This window comes from Arvicola amphibius, chromosome 2 (genome assembly GCF_903992535.2).
Source record: "Arvicola amphibius chromosome 2, mArvAmp1.2, whole genome shotgun sequence".
NCBI classification, from domain to species: domain Eukaryota; kingdom Metazoa; phylum Chordata; class Mammalia; order Rodentia; family Cricetidae; genus Arvicola; species Arvicola amphibius.
Genome location: NC_052048.2, coordinates 50,896,177 through 50,918,238, shown reverse-complemented (window position 1 = coordinate 50,918,238; position 22,062 = coordinate 50,896,177). Strand labels below are relative to the sequence as shown.

The following is a 22,062-nucleotide window of genomic DNA, read 5'->3' as shown; positions in this document are numbered from 1 at the left end:
CCCATCTCTCATAAGAGAGGGACAATAATATAACATGTGCTGTGTCTCTCCTCTCTAGTCACTAAGTGCCAGAGATAAAGTTATGCTTGCAGGCCAAGACGGAGCACTGAAGGCATGATGGAAAAATAACTCTGGTTTATTTTTTTCAAAAATATACTGTAGTGGTAACTTTCAAAAGACATTTAAGTTCATTTGGTTACAGAAAGTAGGCAAGAGAAGGGATGGCATTTCTTTCTCACCCAAAGTTTACCTGTGGCTGCTAATTTAGATGTGTGTGTGCACGCATGCACACGCACACACACACGCACGCATGCACACACTGAAACATAAATGTAATGAAAGTGACATTTCAGACAGGGAAATTTTAGTTGCAAAAGGTATATGCCGGCCACTTTCTTTCATCTTGATTTTTATGGAATTATTTCACATAATGTGATGGTTTCTTCTAGAATACCAAAGGCGTAAGATAACAGGAAGTTGAAACCAGTTCATCTGTGTTAGAAGAGGAAGAGCTAGTGTTTATTATCACACTGCTTTCAACAAATTGAAGACAGTGACTACCGTCATGCCAACAAACAGACGTGGGCCTGAAGAGACAGTTCGGTGACTGAGAGCACTGGCTGCTCTGCTGAGGACCTGGGCTAGTTCTTAGCACTGACGTGGTAATTCACAACTATCTGAAACTCTGGCTCCTGAGGATCCAACACCCTCTTCTGGCCTCCATGGCACTGCATGAATATGGAACACAGACATTCATTTAGGTAAAATACCCATACGTACAAAACAAAAACAAACAAATCTTTTTCTTAAAAAATACATGCACCAATCAATACACAAGTAACATACAAAGTAACTTCTCACCTGCATCTAATTTCATGAAATATGTTGGTTTTTCAACAACGATGTCACATTTAGCATCTTCTATAGGCCTGAAATTGAGCTGAGTATAGCCCTGTAGCTCTGCAAACCTGGAATTGTGAATTGTGACATAATTTGAAAGTGATTCTTCCGAACATCCTGATGCAGAACCATAACCCGGACCTGCCCATGAGGCAGATTTTATTTCCAGTATAAAGCAGTCCTGTGGACCACCTTCCCTAATTTGCATTATAGACTCAGATACCAACTTTAATGTTGAGGCAGAAACAAAAATGCTTTCAAAATTCAGGCTAACTCCCAAGACAGTCCAATTGGAAAGTCACCACAAAACGAAAAGGACTGATGTATCATCAGAGATCCAGAAAGGTGTTCTGTCACTTGGGGGCTTAAATGAAAAGATGTGTGGGCCATAGAAACTTGCACAGCAGACTTCTTGGGTTCTGAGAAAGATCATATTCCAAAATGATCTAGAGCCTCAGAAAGACAGAAGACAGGAAAGCTTCTGATGTGGGAGTCCTCTCTATGTGTTGCCTGTTGCCCTGGCCTCATAGGGCAAAGCTTAGGTAGGCAGAGAAGACAGAACTGAATTCTGGAAGGAAGAAAGCAGAGTCAGAGAGCCGCTATGGATCCGCCAGACAGACACCGAGAATTTTACCTGGTAAACCACCGCCATGTGGAGATACACAAATTAATAAAAATGAGTTAGCCAATAAGAAGTTAGAGCTAATGGGCCAAGCAGTGATTTAATGAATACAATTTTTGTGTGGTTATTTCGGGGCTAAGTTAGCCGGGCGACCAGAACAAACAAGCAGGCCCTCCTCCTGCAACAAGCTTCTCTGAAGACTGGGAAATATCTATGGAATCCATGGGTAGGACTTTCATCCCAGCAAATGGCAAACACCAGCATGTGAAGGGGACTGTCTTGGGCTAACTGAAGGTCACCAGCAGCTCATTTGAAATATATCAGACAGAGTCATCGAAAACACAACGTGAAAACATGGTGGTTTAAAAACTGCTCACGAGTCTTTCTCTCTCACCCTTCCTTCCTTGTATACAAATGAGCTCTCTCCCTGCATCATGTAGAGGCCAGAGGTTGACGCCAGGATGTCTTCCTCAGTCACTTCTCTACCAGAGTCTCTCTCCGAACCTGGACCTTGCAAGCTCAGCAGACTGACTAGACAGTGAGCCATCAAGGTCACAGATGGCCGCCACTGTGCCTGGATTGTCTTATGTGGATGAGAATTAGAACTCAGGTTCTCATGCTTCCGCAGCAAGCACTTAACCAGTTAAGCTGTCTCTCTAGCCACATGAGTTCCTTAGTACTGCTCCCTTCAGAAGGTGGAAGTGAAATAAATAGGGTATAGGTACCTATAATCTCAGTATCTCAGGACTCAGGAAGTTGAGGCTGGAAGATCACAAGTTCCTGGTCATACTGAGTTATTTAAAAAACAAACAAACACAAAAACTTTTTTTTTAAGAAGAAGAAGAAAGAAGGGCTAGAGAGATGGCTCAGCAGTAAAGAGTACTGGCTGCTCTTCCAGAGGACCTGGGTTCAATTTCCAGCACCCACATGGCAGTTCACAACTGTCTATAACTCCACATCCAGGGGATCTGACATCTTCACACCAATATACATAAGATAAATAAGTTAAATAAATTATTCTAAAAAAAAAGAAAAGAAATTTAAATTAATGCCCCCCCTAGTCCCCGAATATGGTTATAGCTTGATGGCTCACTTCTAACCCACAGAACACAGTAGTGTGTCCCTGCTGAAGTGAGTTTACACAGCACTGCAGCTTCCATCTTTAGGCATATACACTCATGCTCTGGAGGAAGCTGGCTGCCATGCTGTGAGTGAGGAGCACTGGTAAAAGACCCACAGAGTGAAAACTGAATCCCAGTCCACAGCTAGACAGAAACCCAGGCTCTGAGAACAGCCTGGGTGAGCTTGGAAGTCAAGTTTTCAGGCCTAGCAGGGCCTAGACGGCAATAGGCCCACCCAAGAGCTTGTCTGCTGCTCATGAGGCCCTGCTGAGTGGCTCCACACTCTGACAAAAGAATGGGGTGAGATACTAAACGTCACTGCTTTATTTCGGGCAATTTATAACAGCAATAATAATAAATAACCATGCTCTAGAGTATATTTTAGATTAATGTGTTACTCAGCAATAAATAATACAATTATACCCCGATGAACTATAATATAGAATCAGATATCAAAATAAACTAGGAATGAAAATGCCTTGCAGAGTGGAAGAAGCATCTATTTGTAACAATCTGCTCATTCCCTAGAAAAATTATACAACAAACTGACAGCTACCGTATAAAGATAGATTAGATTATTATTCCTAATATTTTGCTCACCTGAGAAACTAACTTTACATAAGAGTAGCCCATATGATCATATGGGAAGTGCTTTTGTGGATGACAGAGAATTCTGCATCCTAACGAGGGTGGTGGTCACATGTCCCTAGACATGGGATATAAATTTCCTAAAGTACACATTTGTTAAAAATAAGTGCACATGTCAGCACAGGAGAAGCCCACGTACGTGTGGTTAGTAAGGCTGTATCAATGACAATTTCCTGCCTTGGTAACTGTGCTGAGCTTACATGAGACATTATCACTCCAGGAAGCTGGAGCAAAAGTACAATGGGAACTCCTGCATGATGTTTACACTCCCATGAGCCCAAAATAGTTAATAAATAAAACGTTTTAAAGCTCAAAACTCTTATCACTGATGGTAAAAGGTGGGGGCAGCATCTGGCTTCACAGAGAGGAAGGTGGGAGTGCCCAGTGCCTAAATGCTCTGCTTTTTAAAACTGAATGAAAGTTACATGGTGGGTTCACTTTTCAATAACCAAACTCTGCACATGGGAGAGGGGTAGCACGTTTCATTAAAATGTGCTTCCCAAAACACATACAGAGACTGTGAGTTAATAATATTTTATGTCAATAATTTTTCTTTCATTTACAACACAGAAAAGCTCTACAGCTGCTTTTTAAAATTTCATGAACCCTACACCCACACACACACACACACACACACACACCAAGGGATTTATTACTCTGCCCCTGTCATTTCTTAGAAGCTCATGACTGCACAAATTAGTAACCTTTTCCATTCAGAGTGCCTTCCAATCTAAAAATGCCAAACAAACATAATACTTTAGAGACATATTTTTAGAGAAACAAATCATGTTACCAGACTGAAGAGGGCTTTTGCGCGGACCTTCAGACAGCAACGCATGCCTGTCCAGTTACAGTGTCCTCCAACTTCACCACCCTGGAGAAAATCTTCCTTGAATCTAGTGAGTGTTAAAAAAAATTGAGCTGGAAAAATTTCATCATTACTCAAGTTGCTGGGTTGGAACTAATTTCCTAACAACCTTTTCAAACTAGATATAAAGAAATGATTTATTTATTTTTTATTTATATATGGATGTTTTGCCTGCATGTACATTTGGTGCCACGGGAGGCCAGAAGATGAGGGCATCATATGCCCCAGGACTAGAATTAGAGTTAGATGTGAGCCACCACATGGGTGCCAAACAAACCCAGATCCTCTGCAAGAACAATGCTCTTAACAGTTGAGCCATCTCTCCAGTCCCTGGATTTATTTTATTTTATTTTGAAACAGCGTCTCATAGTAAGCCAGGGTGACTTCATCATGTAGCCAAAGAGGACCATGAACTTCTTGATCTTCCTGCCTCCACCTCTGAATAATAGAATGGCAAGCATGTGTTACCATGTCTGGCATAGATACCAGAGCCACTTTGGAATGTAACTTACAAACATGTGCTGTATAAATGACCTTATTTATCCACTATAAGGAACCAGCTATACCCTGACCCAAGTGGGCAGTGTGATCATCAGGAAAAGGGCCTGGGTCACCCATCCTCAACTATTCCCTCAACCCATTTTACTACAAAACAAACCCTAAGACATAGGCGTGCAGCTGGGAGCATTTCAGAATGCCCTCAGCTTTGACTGCAGCCACACTACCTACTTACCTGTCATGGGTCCTCTTGATGTTTCTTAAGTCCAGGTACAGACCAGTAGCTCTGCAATACTGAAGGTATCGGGAACAAACCAGACTTGAGTCACCCTGAAATACAATTGAGATGAGAACAGTCAGCCGGGGAACAGGATTAGCACTGTGAGACTTCACTGGGCTGCGCATGCTGATGTGTTGTGTGTGACCCCACTGCAGAGGGAACTCTCTACTGTTTCTATTCTGTTTTCTTTTTTCCACCAGTCTGGTCAAAGGTACTTCTGCTTTGGGATAATGTTCTTTTTACTGTAAAGATTTTGTTATTTATATTGTTTTAATAAAATACTGATTGGCCAGTAGCCAGGCACGAAGTAAAGGTGACCAGACTAGGAGAATTCTGGGAAGAGGAAAGGCAGAGGTGAGTCACCAGACAGACACAGAGGAAGCAAGATGAGAATGCCTTACTGAGAAAAGGTACCAAGTAACATAGCTAAACATAGATAAAAATTTAAGTTGTAAGAGTTAGCTAATAATAAGCCTAAGCAATAGGCCAAACAGTGTATAATTAATATAAGCTTCTGTGTGCTTATTTGGGACTAAATGATTGCAGGACCTGGTGGGACAGAAGCTTCTGTCTACATACTTCTGTATCTCTCCATACATTTATCTTTCTATGACAATTTCCCAAATGCTCTAGCATATGTACACACATTCAAATGTGTGTACATATAATGTATGTATACTTATGTAGTGTATATATTAAAAACAGGGTTTCACTATATAGCTCAAGCTAGCCTTAGACTCAGGATCTTCCTCCTGTTCAGTTCCCTGTTGTGGGAACTCCTTCAGCCAATACCCTTCAAGACACCAGCCCACTTTGGGTATGGTCTCATGTACTATAAATGCAGATGAAAAGTGTGCATGGGCCTCTTAGCTGCTGGATTCAGTTCCCGTTCCCAATACACACACAGGATTGCAGATTGCTACCCTTTCTGTGAGTTTATCCCCAGATAAATAAACCTTTGTTATACTCCATTTCAGGCTATCATGGAACTTTTTTGTACACCTACAAAATGTCTCTCGAACATTCGGCAATGTACATCCACATAAAACTTAAGAAAGGTTAAAAAAGAGTGTGTCTAGAGCCACAAAAACAGGAGCCAAATGCAGCTTCTTGGTAGCTGTATTATTTGAGAAAGACTCTGCTGGCCACAAGCAGAGGCACAGCTTCTTTAAATAACAGCTTCCTAGTTCATACTGGCATGAACAGCTCTGGTTCTTTTGGGAGGTCCAGCTATGAAGCATTTAAATAAAGTTTGTGAACAGAATACTACAACTTACTTAATGGCAACATAGACCTGCTGCATCTCTGGAGCTGGGGCGGTAAGCATGGCTCACAGAGCCGGCAATGAACATATCTCTGCCATGTTGGATGGGGCAGAGAACAGGCAGAGCTGTGAAATTAGTCCTGGCCACACCCACTTAGCATTTAGAAAAAGAAAAAAGGTGCTCCTGGTCAGAAAATGATTACAAAAGTGCAATAAAGAGAGATTCGGACAAAAAAATGGGACACAGTTTTGGATAAATGTACATGGGCTTAATAAGAGAGAAGAAAGTCTACAGAAAGTCATAGATTAAAGGAGCAAAGATAATTAAATATTAAAAAGTAATATGGCAAAAAATTAAGCCACATAAAGATGGAAAATACACACAGAGTCTGAACGATGTATATTATTGTGTTCTTTGAATTTTTTTGACTACAGAGAGACATTTGATTCTAAGGGCTGCTAAGCCAAACCAACATATATATTTTAAAGGTATCTTGACTTCAAAATTTGAGCCTAAAGATGTGTTACATTGGAAAAGAGATTCTGCTTCTGTTTCCACAGAAAATGAGAACCTGGCAATTCCTTCCAGGCTAATATGGTTTGATGGAACAAGACCTCCCAAAAGGTCTCCATAAACCCTAAACATACTTCATCCAACAAACGGCAGGAAGCAGTTTGAGAAACAGCAACCAAACAAATTCCTCAAATGATTGTTTATAAATGTTTGTTTTCATTTAGAGGAGATATGATTAGAAATGAATACTTTTACATTGGTATGGATCTTGGTCTACTGATTGTAGTAATGAGCTGCAGGCAGGTCTGCTTTTCATCCGCCTGGCTCCCAGCCACCGGCTAGCTTATGCCCCGAAATAACAACACACAAACTGTATTTATTTAAACACTGCCTGGCCCATTAGTTTCAGCCTCTTACTCACATCTTAACTAACCCATATCTAATAATCTGTGTAACAGCATGAGTGGTGTCTTACCGGGAAAGATTCAGCATGTCTGACAGGCAGCTGGCTCCATCACATCTGTCTCAGAGAGGAGAGGCATGGCAATTGCCCGAGGCATCTGCCTCACTCCCAGCATCCTGTTCTGTCTACTCCACCCACCTATGTTCTAACCTATCAGGCCAAGCAGTTTCTTTATTAATTAACCAATGAAACAGCAGATAGATAGAAACACTCCTACATCAATTGATACAGATTTAAGGTTGATTTTGTTACACTATGTATATGCATTTCTGCTCTTGTTTAAGATATATTTCTGCAGCTCATTTAATGTAATGTATAATTAAGAAATACAGATTAATAGATAGTCATTTATAATAATCAAACTTATAAAGGTATCTTGACTTCAAAATTTGAATTACTTTGGAAAAAAGATTCTGCTTTTGTTTTCACAGAAGACAAGAACCTGTGGATTACTTCCAGGCTAATGTGGTTATATGTTAGTTAGGTTTTCTAGATGTAGAAAGATAGAATTCAGATGGATAGGTATTCTTCAAATCTTTCAAATACCTACAGAATATGACATTTATAATGTTTTAGACTTTTCTAAACAGTGAGACATGTCTGCTTCTGGTAGCACCAAGTGGATAATAGGCATCAAAGAGGCTTCTTATAGAGTTTGCTAGCCTTCTAGAAACTGCTCTTGTCTGAACTGCTTAATGGTATGCTGTTTGAACTGGACATGCAAGAGCCACAGAAAAGTGACTGCCAAACATTCCAATAGACAGGATGGTCCTTCAGCGTTCCTGCTTCACAGAAGAAACTGCCAGACATTCTGTAGGATACAGAAGAAAGTGACTAACAAACTTCCAAGATAGGCAAAACAGCCTTTTAAATTTCCTGCTTCATTGAAAAGTCTGCCAAATAGATACTATGGGCCTGTGGGATGAAAATGGATGCCCCAATGTTACAGAGGAACTTTGGATGACCATTCAGGCAGCAAGGTGTCTCTGTCAATTCTAAAGTTTTAGAAGTTGTTTACAATGCACTTCCTATCTGCTTATGTAATATTATATCCTTCTGGGATCTGTGAAAAGCTGAAGACAGATTGTTATAGTCTTCCTTAATTAAAAGATAAAAGATAAAGTAAATATGAAACTTTAGACTCACAAAGATAAAATAGATGATAGTATATTTTCTTTAATTTTGCCAGATATTAGCCGGGTGGTAGTGGCACACACCTTTAATCCCAGCACTTGGTAGGCAGAGGCAGGCAGATCTTTGTGAGTTCAAGGCCAGCCTGGTCTACAAGAACTAGTTCCAGGACAGACTCCAAAGCAAGACAGAGAAACACTGTCTCAAAAAACCAAAATAATAATAATAATAATAATAATAATAATAATAATAATGCCAGAAACAAATAGACTAAATATTGTACCTGCAATTCTTGCTTGAACCTGTTTTGTTATATGTACTTTTACTATGTTAAAGTTAAAACCTTCCTTTTTATTTAGACAGAAAGGGAGAGAAGATGTGGAACTCCCCTCTGTATGCTATAAATATGTTTTACCATTGGTTAATAATGAAGCTGCTTTGGCCTATAGCAGGGCAGAATATAACCAAGCTGGAAGAGATATACAGAGAGAGTAAGCGGAGTCAGAGAGACATCATGTAGCTGCCGAAGGAGACAGATGCAGGACCCTTACCAGTAAGTCATAAACTCATGCTGATATACAAATTAATAGAAATGGGTTAATTTATGATTTAAGAGTTAGTTAATAAGAAACTCAAATAGGCCAAGCAGTGTTGTAATTAATATAGTTTCTATGTGATTATTTGGGTCTGGACAGCCAGGAAACGAACATGCTGTCTCTGATTATAGCCCCCAAGCCCTGGGAGCATAGACAAATATCATCACACCCTGCTTCATTGAAACAAAATTATTTTAAATTACATTTGTTTATTTTATGCATGTGTTCACGTGCCTCTCTATACAGGGGCAGGTGAGAAAACAACTTGCAGGCGTCTTCTACCACTTGGATGCTGGGAACTGAACTCAGGACGTCAGGCTTGGAAGCAAGCACCTTTACTCGCTGAGCCACCTCATCAGTCCTCACATTTTAAAGCCAAGAACTATATATGTGGTTCACTCCAGTCCCCACCCACTAAAGAACAATTTCTCAAAACGATGTCTATCCATAAGTACTGAAAAAAGCCTTTTCTAAGGAGGAGCCAAAGGAAACAAGGAAGCTGTACATGGAAGAGACATTCAAATGCAAGTCTGAGAAGGCACATTGCCAATCTGAACGTGAGGTACTTCTGCAAACAGTCCCATAAATGTTGGGGACTCTGTGTCAACAGCAAGGAAAGGGTGAGCTCTTCTAGTTGAACGAAAAGTCAACAGCCACAGTCTGTCTCAACTTCAACCAAACTAGCGTATGCTGAAAGAGAGGGAGCTTCGAGAATTTCTGCTCTGGGCTTCGTTTACAGATTGAATACCATTTAACTGTTTTCCCTAAAACTTCCAGTGAAGGGGGGGGGGTCTGAAGCTCACCCTGTTTAGTGTTTGTGAATCCAGTCTGTAAAAGATCACAATGAACTGAATGCTTGCATCCCTGAAAAATTTATGGTGAGACCCTAACTCTTGCATGGAGAGGTGGCTCAAGGGGTAAAGGTGCTTACAGCCAAAGCCTGACGACCTGAGCTGTTCCCTAGAGAAAGGAAGAGAAAATCACCATGGCGGAAGTAGAGACCCAGCTCCTGCACGATGCCACCCGACCTCCACATGTCATAAACACACACACTAAATAAATAACTGTGACGATAAATCAATCATCAGTCCACTCCAGTTATCAATGTGATGGTAGTAGGTGGAGATTTCTGAGGTTATGAGCGGGAGTCATCACAGATATTCATGCCTGCTCTGGTCTGAATCTGAAATGACCCCCACAGACTCAGTGCTTAAACCTCTCATTGCTGTCTGGGAAAATTGTGGCACCTATAGGAGATGAAGATTTGCTGGATGAATGGGTCACTGGGACACACCTGGAGACTTGATAGTCCTGTCCACTGCCCCTCCCTGCTTCCTGATGCAATGCGATGAGATGCCTCTTGTTCCTGCACCCAGACCTTTTCACCTGTGATGAACCGAATCCCCTCACACAGCGAGCCAGAATCAGCTGGCTTGCTTCTTGTTGATTATTTTGGTTACAGCAACAGGAAGAGTCACTACAAGATCCTTCAAAAGGAGACCACAGAGAGTGAGTGCCCTTCCTCTTTCCACCCCAGAGTGACCCAAAGACAGACAGCTGTCTGCAGTCTGGAGGAAGGCTGGCACCTTGGTTGTGGGCCTCCTGTCTCCACTCTTCCAGTCTTTGGTACCTTGTCATCCCAAAGAACGAATGCAAGCAGTCACCTGCTGATTGCATAGTGCACACCAAGGCAAACGCATGTCCAGGAAAGCTCTGCACAAGACACCATGAGACAACTATGCAAGGTGAACTCAGACCCCCTCCCCTGGCTTCCCACGTGAGCAGCTGGACCAAAGCCAAATGTAGGTGCCTGTGGCTATGACTCCCAACTCCTGCCTTCATTCCCTTTGGTACAGCTGACAAAAGCTCTGAAGATGACACCCTCCAGTAACACTACAGTGCATATATTCAGTTTTAGTGTGTGTGTGTGTGTGTGTGTGTTTGTGGCACGTGCATGTGTGTAGGTCATGTCCCCTTGTACATACTTGCTGAGGGGCCAGAGGCCAACACAGCATGTCCTGCACTATTGCTCTCTGCTCTATACCTTTGAGACAGGTCTTTCACTAAACCTGGAGTGAGGCTGGCATCCAAAAAGCTCCCAGCAATCCTCCTGTCTCTGCACCCCACAATGCTAGGGTTACAGACATCTGCACGGCCATATCCAAGTTACTTTGGGTAGATGCTGGGGATGTCAACTCAGGTACTCAGCCAGAACCTGTGCTGAGACTTCTTATATACAATACAAAAGTTTGCTTTATCCCTACTGCATGTTGCAAGGTTAGCATGGCTTTAAGGCTGAGAAACAGACTTCTATTTCAGGTTGGGGACCTTGCCCAAGAGTCAGGATCTGAACTCTGTAGTCGAAGACCTACTTTCATATCTACTGCTTAAAACCACTTCCTGGCTGTGCTGGAGTTGCCATGATGAGAAACACACACACATAAGCATGCGCGTGCATGTGCATGTACACACACACACACACACACACACATACAGGTGCAGATGTGCCTTTCAATTCTAAGTATATAGTTACATAATTCTACAAGACAGCTGTGAAGCCTTGGAGAAGCTGCTTACTTCCTCTGAGGGCCCTGTTTGTCATTCTAGAAAAGTGACGTCAGTCTATCTGCCCTGTTGTAATAACTATGCCAGTCAAACTGAAATACACACAAGACTAAACACGTACAGATCAGTAATGGTCCAGCCATGGTACCTGTCCCCAACAACTGACAAACAATCTGTAAAGATAAGATCTGTCAGTTTTTCTTCTTTGGCTCATGTTGGGGGGAGGTCTAAATCTAAAACTATTTTAACTGCCTCAAAATATCACTCTCTGATACAGATGTGTGGAGGGTGGACCTTTTAGAGGAAAACAAAGGGACCTATTTGGGAACAGTGAGCACGACTCTGAGCTGGGCGTGGCGGTGCTGCCACCATCCTGCCAGCAATGAAGACATTCATTCTCTTCTTGTGCAGCAGAGATTATTGAAACAATAGTCCCCAAGGAAGTGGAATTTCCTCAGGAATTTCATGTCCGGAGAAGGGAAAGGTTGTAACCTGGTGCCAGTCTGGGAGAGGGGGAAGGGGTTGGGAGAAAAGGAGGAAGGGGTGAAGAAAGGGGAATGGGTGGGTGGGGCAGGGGCAGTAACTTTCTCCTAGAGAGAGATTGCCCTAGTTTTCACCCTGCAGGAAGGATTGAGGCCAACACAACAGTGGGGCAGTGACCAGCAGGACCACACTGTTACTGCGCCTGCTCCGTGACACATGCCTGCTGCCCTCTACTAAAGCTTCAAGCTCATGCCGTACCCTGAGGATGGGCTGTGTGTGGCGGGTTGTTGTAGATATTGTTTTAAGGTGTGTTCTTTTGTTTATGCTGCGTTTGTCTGACTCTGTGAAGCTGTGATTCTTTGCCTATCTAAAACACCTGATGGTCTAAGAAAGAGCTGAACAACCAATACAAATAAGTGAGGCAGAAGAGAATAAATAGAAGGAAGAGAGTATAAATATAAGGAGAAATACGGAGAAGAAAAAAAAAAAGAGGAAGAGTCAGGGGTCAGCTACCCAGCCAGCCATGGGGTAAGAGCAAAAGTAAGATATAGAGAAATAAGAAGGGAAAAACCCAGAGGAGAAGGGGTGGTCAAGATAATTCAAGATGAGAAAAGCTGGCTAGAAATGAGCCAAGCTAAGGCCGGGCATTTATAATTAAGAATAAGTCTCCGTGTGTGTAATTGATTTGGGAGCTGTGATGGAGGACTCTCATTGACTAATAAAGAAACTGCCTGGCCCATTTGATTGGCCAGCCCTTAGGTGGGTGGAGTAGACAGAACAGGAAGAAGGAAGTGAGGTAGATGGCTCAGTCAGATGCTACACCTCTCCTAAGTTAGACAGACTGCCATGCCTCTGCTCTCTGAGCGAGATGCGATGAAGCCAGCCACAAGGTCAGACGTGCTGAATCTTTCCCGGTAAGACACCATTCGTGGTGTTACACAGATTATTCGATATGGGTTAGTCAAGATGTGAGTAAGAGGTTGAAAATAATGGCCCAGGCAGTATTTAAAAGAATACAGTTTTAGTGTAATTATTTTGGGGTATAAGCTAGCCAGTGGCCAGGAGCCGGGCAGCAGGAATCCGGCCCACAGCCCCTCACTACAGAGCTGGGTGTCGCCACCCTCTACCACAAAAGCCAAAAGAGGAAAAGAATAAAAGCAAAGAAGGGCATTATGGAGAAAGTCACTAAACCACTTTATTGCCCTTCCTTTCCCAGTGTGACTGCACGGAATGGGTCTAGCTTGTTCGGGCTGCTCAGGGCCCAGGCTCTGACTGTCACTACTCCACCTCCGGTACCAAGGATGGACCAGAAAGGCCGTGGGTCTGGGGCCAACCTAGGCTACACAAAGAAGCTATATTAGTGGGCCATCTTGTTCTTACATTACAAGCGAAACAATAAAACAAATAATAAACAGTTAAACTAAGCAAGCTTACTCAAGCAGCTGGACACTCACTGTTCTCTCTGGCTGACAGAGCATGCGTATCTCCTCCAGTCGCTCTTGGGCATAGCCAAAGTCAGCTTGCTTCCAGAACATGTCCGCTGCTGACTCCAGAGTATCTGTCCTATAAGCGAAGAAAGAGATCTTGCTTTGTTTAAGCTTTATTTTATGTGTATTAGTATTTTTCCTGTATGCATGTATGTGCTCCCATGTGCATGCCTGATGCCTACAGAGATAAGAACAGCACATCAGATCCCCTGAAACTGGAGCTATAGATGGTTGTGAGCACCATGTGGGATCTAGACTGAGCCCAGGGCCTCTACAAAGAGCAGCAAGTGCTCTTAACTGCTACATCTTTCCACCCCCATCCGGTCTACTGCCTTTTTTCTGGTCTTGAATTTTCTTTCTGTCGATTGAATTGTTAGAAGTCTATTTGTACTTTATTTTTTAAAGTAAGCCATCACATTTCCCCTTGTTCTCCCCCAAATTATCACCATGTACACAAAGATACCAAACAAATTATTCACAGACTATTCCTTCATAATAAAAAGGCACAACAGAAATCTATGAAGTTGGGTCATCTGGAACTAAAGAAAATAAAGTGTTATTTACCATGTTGTCTTTGCCCAACTCAATACCCATGTGCTTAGGATTGCTATATTTGACTTCCCCTCGGGCATAGATAGCTATTCTTTCAGAATCTGTAAGACTTTTCCCATTCATCTTTTTAGCATATACGGTGGGGGGGGGGAGGTTCTATTGTCAATGTAGTTTCTCCTTCTGACAGAAGAAATAACAGTTATTTCTCTCACTGTGAGATGGATTGAATTCATGACCTGGGTAAGTAAATTAACATCTTCAGGAATTACTATGTGCCAGAGAGTCTAACATGCACTTGAAAGAACACAGACTCAGAGGGGAGGAGGGGATTCCATAAGGAGACTTACCATCCCATGTCGACGTAGCTGCAAACAGGGTAACCAAATCTAAACTCTGGTTTGCAGGATTTTTCATAACCCCAGCAGTAGTTTAGATTTCCTAAATGTTTCTAGAACATAAAATGTGTACCTTTAGAATTATCTCCCAACCTCTGATGGTGAGAAGTGACTTTCGGCCTTTCTTGACAGAATGTTTCCCACTTACATTCTAATATATATATTATATATGTATGATATATATCATGCAACATTCTGAGATGAGCAGAATCTCCGCAACTGTCCTTACTCTCTCCTCCATATCTGCTCTGTACATAACCAAAGCCCAGGCTCTAGTTAGACTACCAAAGACAACCTGTAGAATTTCCTGAGTGATCTTAAGGGGACTGTCTTCTTTCTTTCTCTGAAACAAACTGATTCTATATTCAGTCACTAGGGAGGGGGGAGCAAAAACAAAAACAAAAAACCCATATCCTTTGGCATTTCTGTTGCTAAAGGAGTCCGTGAAAAGGATGGCTCGGCGACTTCACTCATCCATCAAGAGCAGCAGGAACAGCACAAGGTCAGAGCTCTCCAGCCCTGGAGGCCAGTGCTCTTCTGCAAGGCCCAAGAGCCATGCTGGTCGGATTCCATGTGCTTCCTGTGCCAGCACCATGGGAAAGGAAGTGTCTTACAATGCCCCACTTTGATCTCTAAAGCCTCCGGAGACATCTTAATGGGTTCTGAGCCCTTTCCAAGCTCACAGGATCTCACTTATTTGGAGCCAAGGTTGAGGTGTGACTTCTGAAATGAAGGGCTAAGAAGCTGCCTAAGTGCAGAGTGGGGAGGTGTGACATTCTTTTCTTTGGCAAAATGTTCTTTTCTTCCTGAAATCTCAAGCGCTTCGTTTTTCTGAATATGAAGATGGCTTTATCTGCCTGTTAATTTTCACTATGGTATTGATGCTGAATTTCTTTCTTGTGAGTGGGGATATAGTTTTAACATAATTTGCATCCCTTAGGAATATTACATGAAATGAAAACAGTGATTGACTCACGGCAAAAGCTAGAAGCCCAGCTTTCACTGTGAGTTATGAAACAGAATAACGAGCCAGCCAAAATTGCATCTCTGTACGAATGAGAGCAAGGTAGGAATGCAAGAAAACATAGGTATAAAAATGCCATCATGAAACACGTTGCTTTGTATGCTAAGCTCAAAAATTAACCTAAAAATATAAAAGAGTAAATGAAAAAAAAAAAGCTAAAAATAGCATGCTGAGCATGAGAAAATGAATGAGGAGAAGTAAGACCTACCTTATATGGACAACGGGAATCCTCCTTGCAGACAGAGGCAATATGCCTGTTATTGTGCAAGAAGAAGGGAATGTGCTTCTCTGGGAGGCGGAGGCTGGAGTAGTCATAAAGGGCTTCGCCTGGCACACTGTCGGCCTCAGAATGAGCCTCATCTTGGCCACTCAGTGGGACTTCATGAAGCAATACTCCAAAGACAAGCAGCATTAACATAGCAACCTGCAGACCTAGAGACACAATTGAAAAGACCATCACTAATGGTGATGGCAGCCACAGACGGCTGTGACTAAGAAAGCCTCTTTAGACAGGTGGGGTGGGACACACAGTTAATCCCAACACGTGCGCAGAGGTAGAAGGATGTCTGCGAGTTCAAAGCCAGCCAGGTTCACTTCACCTTTTAGGATATGAAGTTGGGAGGCTGTTGGGAGCAAATATATTTGAAATACATTGTATGCGTGTGTGAAATTCACAAAAAAATAAATTTAAAATAGTATCTTGTTTAGAAATTTCAAATCCCTCTTTAGGGTTGGGCATATAGCTCAGTCGCAGAGTGATTGCCTAGCATGTACAAGGCCCTGGGTTCAACCCCCCAGTTCCATGCAGTAAATAAATAAATCCCCTATAAACACTAAACAGCTAAGCACGATTACTATACACTTTACTATGTCAACAAATCAAGTTTCTTTGTGCACCAAATATTTATTGAGCACTTGCTATATGCCAAGCACTGTGCTAGGAGCCAAGTACACAAGTATGGGAAATATATCCCACCCCAACTTGGCACGTTTCAGGGTTGATTATTCAGAGAGACTCCAGAACTCTTCTGTGTACATTAGTAAACAGTGGATACAGACATAGGCCTCTCTACCTCACATCCCCTTGGGTGCCCAGGAAAAAGGACCACAGATGGCTGTGACCTTGCAGCGCCAACCCTCCCTGGCCCGAACCACCTCCCCTGCCACAGAAACCCGGGCGCCTAGATATTCCATCGTTAAAGCTGTCGACAAGGCTCAGCCACCCTGTGCCTCTCCGAGCCTGGCATTTATTAGGCACATGCTAAAGTTTGTGGGTTCCCGCCAACCCCCGTCAACTGTCTACTGTCGGTTTCTCTCACAAACTAGCCATCATCGGATTTCAGAAGAAAAGAATTCATTTCAAATCTCCCTCTACAGGTCTCAATGGAGCATTAACACTGTGAAAAAGGACAATGGGCAAGAATTTGCTGGATTCCTACTCGCCTACCCAGAACAGGACAGACCTCTCAAGTCAGTTTCTCCTGTGCGTCCCTGACAAACTCACAGCATTCCACCCCCTTTTACGGGCAGCAAGGCTTCTTTTTCCCTACGTGTCTCTTCCAAGATAACTGATCACACCCTGGGCCAGGCCACAGGAAAGTGGACTTATGTCCTTTACCTGGAATAAGGACAACGCAACATTTTAAAATCAGCTTTCGCTGACTATGACACACAGGCCGCTCTGTTGATCCTGGGAGCAAGGCCTTTGAGGGTTGAGCAGTAACCAAAGAGTTCTTACTTTGGGAGCCACCCCTTGTAAATCCAAATGAAAATTTTTTAGTTGGAACTTCGATCTAACAGCAAATTACTAGCGATTTCATAAAATTCATAAATGCATATTGGTAGAATTAATAAGTCCTTAACAATGAAAATACGCAACTCTTTAATCCTTGGAATCACCCAGAAGCTGCTGATGTTTTGGATAACTTAAAACCCGAAAGAAATGAAGCACGCCCCAAGAGACCTTATTCAGCGCTGTTTTAACAGAATGGAACGACTAAGAGAGAAAATTAACCAGAAAGCACTCAGCCAGAGACCCTGGCTCAGGATGCTTGATCTTCCTTATTGAATGAATACCAAATCTCTCACAGCGAAGTCACGGAAGGGCACTGAGGCCCTGGACACAGTAACTCACAGAGCAGAGGCTAGTGATGAGCGTGAAGAAGGTTGCCCCCTCCACACCGACATCACTCAGTACAGAACAACTGGGTAATTAGCAGAGAAAACATTCCTAGCGCCAAAGTCTGTTCCTGGTTCTCAGGGCAGTAATCCTGCTCTCTGATTCCCAGGGCTACCTGGGCCAGTGCCAACCTCAGGATCACAGTGAGCTACCCCTTTCGCTCATCAAGTCACGGATATGACTAAGTGCTGAATTTCGGCTATCCAAATCCACTGCCCAGCAATGAGTTCTACAGGTTAGCCAAACTCAGCCATTCGCGGAGAAATGGAATCCTTGGCCCTGGGGAAACTCTAAAGAAGCAGACCAGACAGCTGACTTTTGCAAGGGAGGGCACGTACCCACTTGCATATGCTGGGTGATGGTGGCTGTGGAGCATGAAAGTACAACCTCGGGGTCTGGCAGAAAGTCTTCCTGGAGTTGAGTCCTCTCGCAAGACTTGGCAGGGATGGGTGGATGCCCAGTTCCAGCAAATGGAAGCTTTAGTAGGTGAGGCTACTGCGTCCTTTGGCACAAAACTGCCGAGCACGTTACTGTACGAGAACTCGTGTATGGCTGGATTGGATTTCCACAGACCTAAAAGGAGAGGAAAAAAAAAAAAAATCTGAACAACGTGAAAGAGGAGACCTGGGGTTACCACCAGAGACAACCACATGAGTGGTCAGATCAAAAGTGCATCTGGCTCTCAAAGACTCTAGTCCCAAGGTAGGTGAGCGAGCGAGCAGACGGTGCTCAGACAGGGATGGACTTCCTGAGGCGCCGCGGTGGTTATCCCCTGGCAATCTCCGGAAAGTCAACCCCTCCCTGGGTGAAGGGGTCAGCCTCCTGGGTCCCGCAACAGCCAGCTCTAGCCCAGGCTGCTTGGGGAACCGAGCAGTCCCGGCAGGCGCGCGCTCGAATTCCAGGTGTGCAGAGGGGAAGATCTGGAGAGTGACTCCGCCCCAGGCTGAGGATCTGGGCAACAGGGCAGGCCTGTCCAGACGTCGCCCTTGCCCGCGGCCACCAGCAGGCTCCAGTGGGGGGGGGGGGGCGAGGTGAAGGCCGCTGATCGGAATTGTGGCCCTGGTATCCGACTGCGGGCTCACGGAGGTGCAGGCGCCGGCGGGGAGCAGGCAAAAACGGAGTGAGGCCCACCTGCAGCTGGGTTGTGGAGAAGCGGCGGCTGCTCCCAAGCAGCAAGGCGTCACCGCTGGCGGCCGTGCACCGGAAACCTCGGGCGCCCAAGCCGGGCCAGGGGGCGCCCGGGAGCAGCCACGACACCTTGGCCTGGGGATCCAGGGCGGACCCGAGTGATCCAGGCCACACCCTGTGGCCTGATTGTCTGGAAGGCTCTGTTGGCCACCCATCTGCTAAGGTTACCGAGACTACGTAGGACCAGCAGCTTATCCACCCCAGACGCGGGACACACGCCTACATTCCCCCAGACTCGGGACACCAATCTCCATCTCTTCAAACATAGGACACCCGCCTACATCCCCCCCAAATGCGGGACCCTTGGCTACAAATCCGTGGCAGTTCCTCCAGGCAGGTCACTAGCACCCGAGAGCAGGCTTGTTAAATGTCACCTAGGGCTGGAATTTTACTGGTTTTTCCTCCTGAGTCGTTGCCTTGATTTTCAAATGAAACTGAATGTAGCGGCACACTGTCTGGTGGGTAGTGAAGATCCTGGAGATTCCACGGAGTTTTACTTGTCCATGAACTGCCTAAGTTCAAAGGCTACTCTAATTTTTATGATCTTGCTATTTTATGATTATTTCTATTCTGGTTGCTTGTTTATGTGGTCATCATTATTTGCATGTGAATCTCCCATTCTTTTCTGTTACTGGCACCTTTGCAGTTCCAGCATGTCTTCTGGAACGTGGTAGAAGCATTAAATCTGATTCACTAGGACTTGAATTCAAAGCTACCAATTCACACTAGCAAGCATGATGACTTCACCTCCTTTTAGTAAAAGCAACTGAACCGGGAGCCTTGTGCATTTTATTGCAGCAGTGACTTTGGGAAATTTTCCTTTCAGCCTATTATTGTGTCAGGAAATGCAACTTTTCTGTTAGTAAATGCAAAACAAATGAGTGTAGTCAATTTAAACCAACTTTAAATGAGCTTCTTTTTAAGTGCAATAATACACAATTAAAAACACATTGCAGTAGTGAAAGGTTTCTAAACAGATTAGTCTAAGATAAACTGATCAAACTGGGAAGTCATCTACTTGGTGCTCTTTAGAAACCAGCATACTGAGCAGTCATTGAGATTTGTAGGAAACAAGTTATGGGATTTTAAAAATGAAACAGTTCTGTATGTACTGTTAACAGCCATTCCCAATTTCCTCAAAATAAATCATAAAATTTTAATTTTTGACTCTCTTCAAACTGATATTAACATAAACCCAAATGCCACCACAAGAAAACTGGAAAAGTGAGTGACTAAGCTAGCTAGCTGTGCTGTGTTAGCTTTCAGTTACCACAGCAAACCCCCAAATAATAAAATTAGAAGATTTGGTTTCTTTAGCTTAGTTCAAGTGTTACTTCCAGGACCACAAAGATGGCTCAGGGCACTTGCTGCAAGATGAAGGAGAGAATCAAATAGAGCACTAAGCAAGTGCAACAAGGAATTCATGGTGTCTCTGTTTACTACACATCACTGCGTGAAAAAGGAACCTATCACTTACCTGAGAGGTACAGCACAAACACGAATGTACTACTTCACAGGTGAGAGAATATTTTAAATGTTTACTCAAAGGAAGGAATATTGGTATACAAGGACAAGTGATTTTGGAACTATGCAGACAGTTATGTTATAAAACAAAATTTTAAAAATATACTTATTTATTTATATTACCTTTCATGTGGAATTAAAATAATATCAGTCTATATTTTAAATCATATTTTAGCCCTTTACAAAATATGTAGCTAACTTTAAGTTTCAAACTGACGAAAGCTAAAGAAAATTGGAACAGCTTTTTGTAAATGAAAATGAGAAATGGTTCCCAAGAACATATATGTGTATAACATTAAAGAACATATATGTGTATAACATTAAAGAACATATATGTGTATAACATTAAAGAACATGTATGTGTATAACATTAAAGAACATATATGTGTATAACATTAAAGAACATATATGTGTATAACATTAAAGAACATGTATGTGTATAACATTAAAGAGCATATATGTGTATAACATTAAAGAACATATATGTGTATAACATTAAAGAACATATATGTGTATAACATTAAAGAACATATATGTGTATAACATTAAAGAACATATATGTGTATAACATTAAAGAACATATATGTGTATAACATTAAACAAATAACATATATGTGTATAACATTAAAGAACATATATGTGTATAATATTAAAGAACATATATGTGTATAACATTAAAGAACATATATGTGTATAATATTAAAGAACATATATGTGTATGACATTAAAGAACATGTATGTGTATAACATTAAAGAACATATATGTGTATAACATTAAAGAACATATATGTGTATAACATTAAAGAACATATATGTGTATAACATTAAAGAACATATATGTGTATAACATTAAACAAATAACATATGTGTATAACATTAAAGAACATATATGTGTATAACATTAAAGAACATATATGTGTATAACATTAAAGAACATATATGTGTATAACATTAAAGAACATGTATGTGTATAATATTAAAGAACATATATGTGTATAACATTAAAGAACATGTATGTGTATAACATTAAAGAACATATATGTGTATAACATTAAAGAACATATATGTGTATAACATTAAAGAACATATATGTGTATAACATTAAAGAACATATATGTGTATAACATTAAAGAACATATATGTGTATAACATTAAAGAACATATATGTGTATAACATTAAACAAACAGTAGCAAAATAAGACACTCTCACTCATTCCTCTTTAATCTGGGCGCTTTCTTTTAAATACTACAAATCATGTGCTTTTTAATAAGCACTCAAATAAAACTTTCAACTAGTTAAATACTTGAGGAATGGGGTAAATACATTTACTTAACTATAAAAACTCAACTTTCAGTAAGTAAAAAATTATCCATACTTAGAATATTTTGAATCGTAATACCATGAATTTGATACATGCTCAATGCTGTCGGGTGCTCTCAAGACAGGCCACACAGCAGCAGTCTCTCCACCCAGCCTCCCGACGAGCGAGCAGCTGACAGCACCACGCTGTCCGTGCCTCTTTCACTCTAATTCCTGCAACCTTTCTTGTTTCTCAAGAATGGAAGCATAACTGCAAACTATTTTATGCACTAAAATACTCTACTAACATGTAACTAGAGAATTTTCAATAATATACAAGCAAATAAGTTTAATGAGAGAGCAACCAATATTTAATAAATATTTGGCTACCTACTGAATTATCAGGAAATCTATTCAGTACCCCTAATCAACTTGAAATGTATTGAAAGGTCTAAATATA

General features: G+C 42.1%; 1 protein-coding gene across 1 annotated transcript in view; it reads right to left on the bottom strand.

Moving 5' to 3' along the window:
• Eogt (EGF domain specific O-linked N-acetylglucosamine transferase) overlaps positions 1-18,828 on the bottom strand; it is a 36,951-nt gene extending 18,123 nt beyond the window's left edge. The window contains 10 exon segments of the mRNA XM_038320800.1: positions 862-968; positions 3,007-3,012; positions 4,090-4,141; positions 4,144-4,187; positions 4,893-4,987; positions 13,408-13,516; positions 14,340-14,440; positions 15,620-15,843; positions 17,929-18,163; positions 18,722-18,828. Coding sequence (XP_038176728.1) covers positions 862-968; positions 3,007-3,012; positions 4,090-4,141; positions 4,144-4,187; positions 4,893-4,987; positions 13,408-13,516; positions 14,340-14,440; positions 15,620-15,843; positions 17,929-17,938 — 748 coding nt within the window. The 5' untranslated portion in view covers positions 17,939-18,163; positions 18,722-18,828.
• Between the last annotated feature and the right edge of the window lie 3,234 nt (positions 18,829-22,062).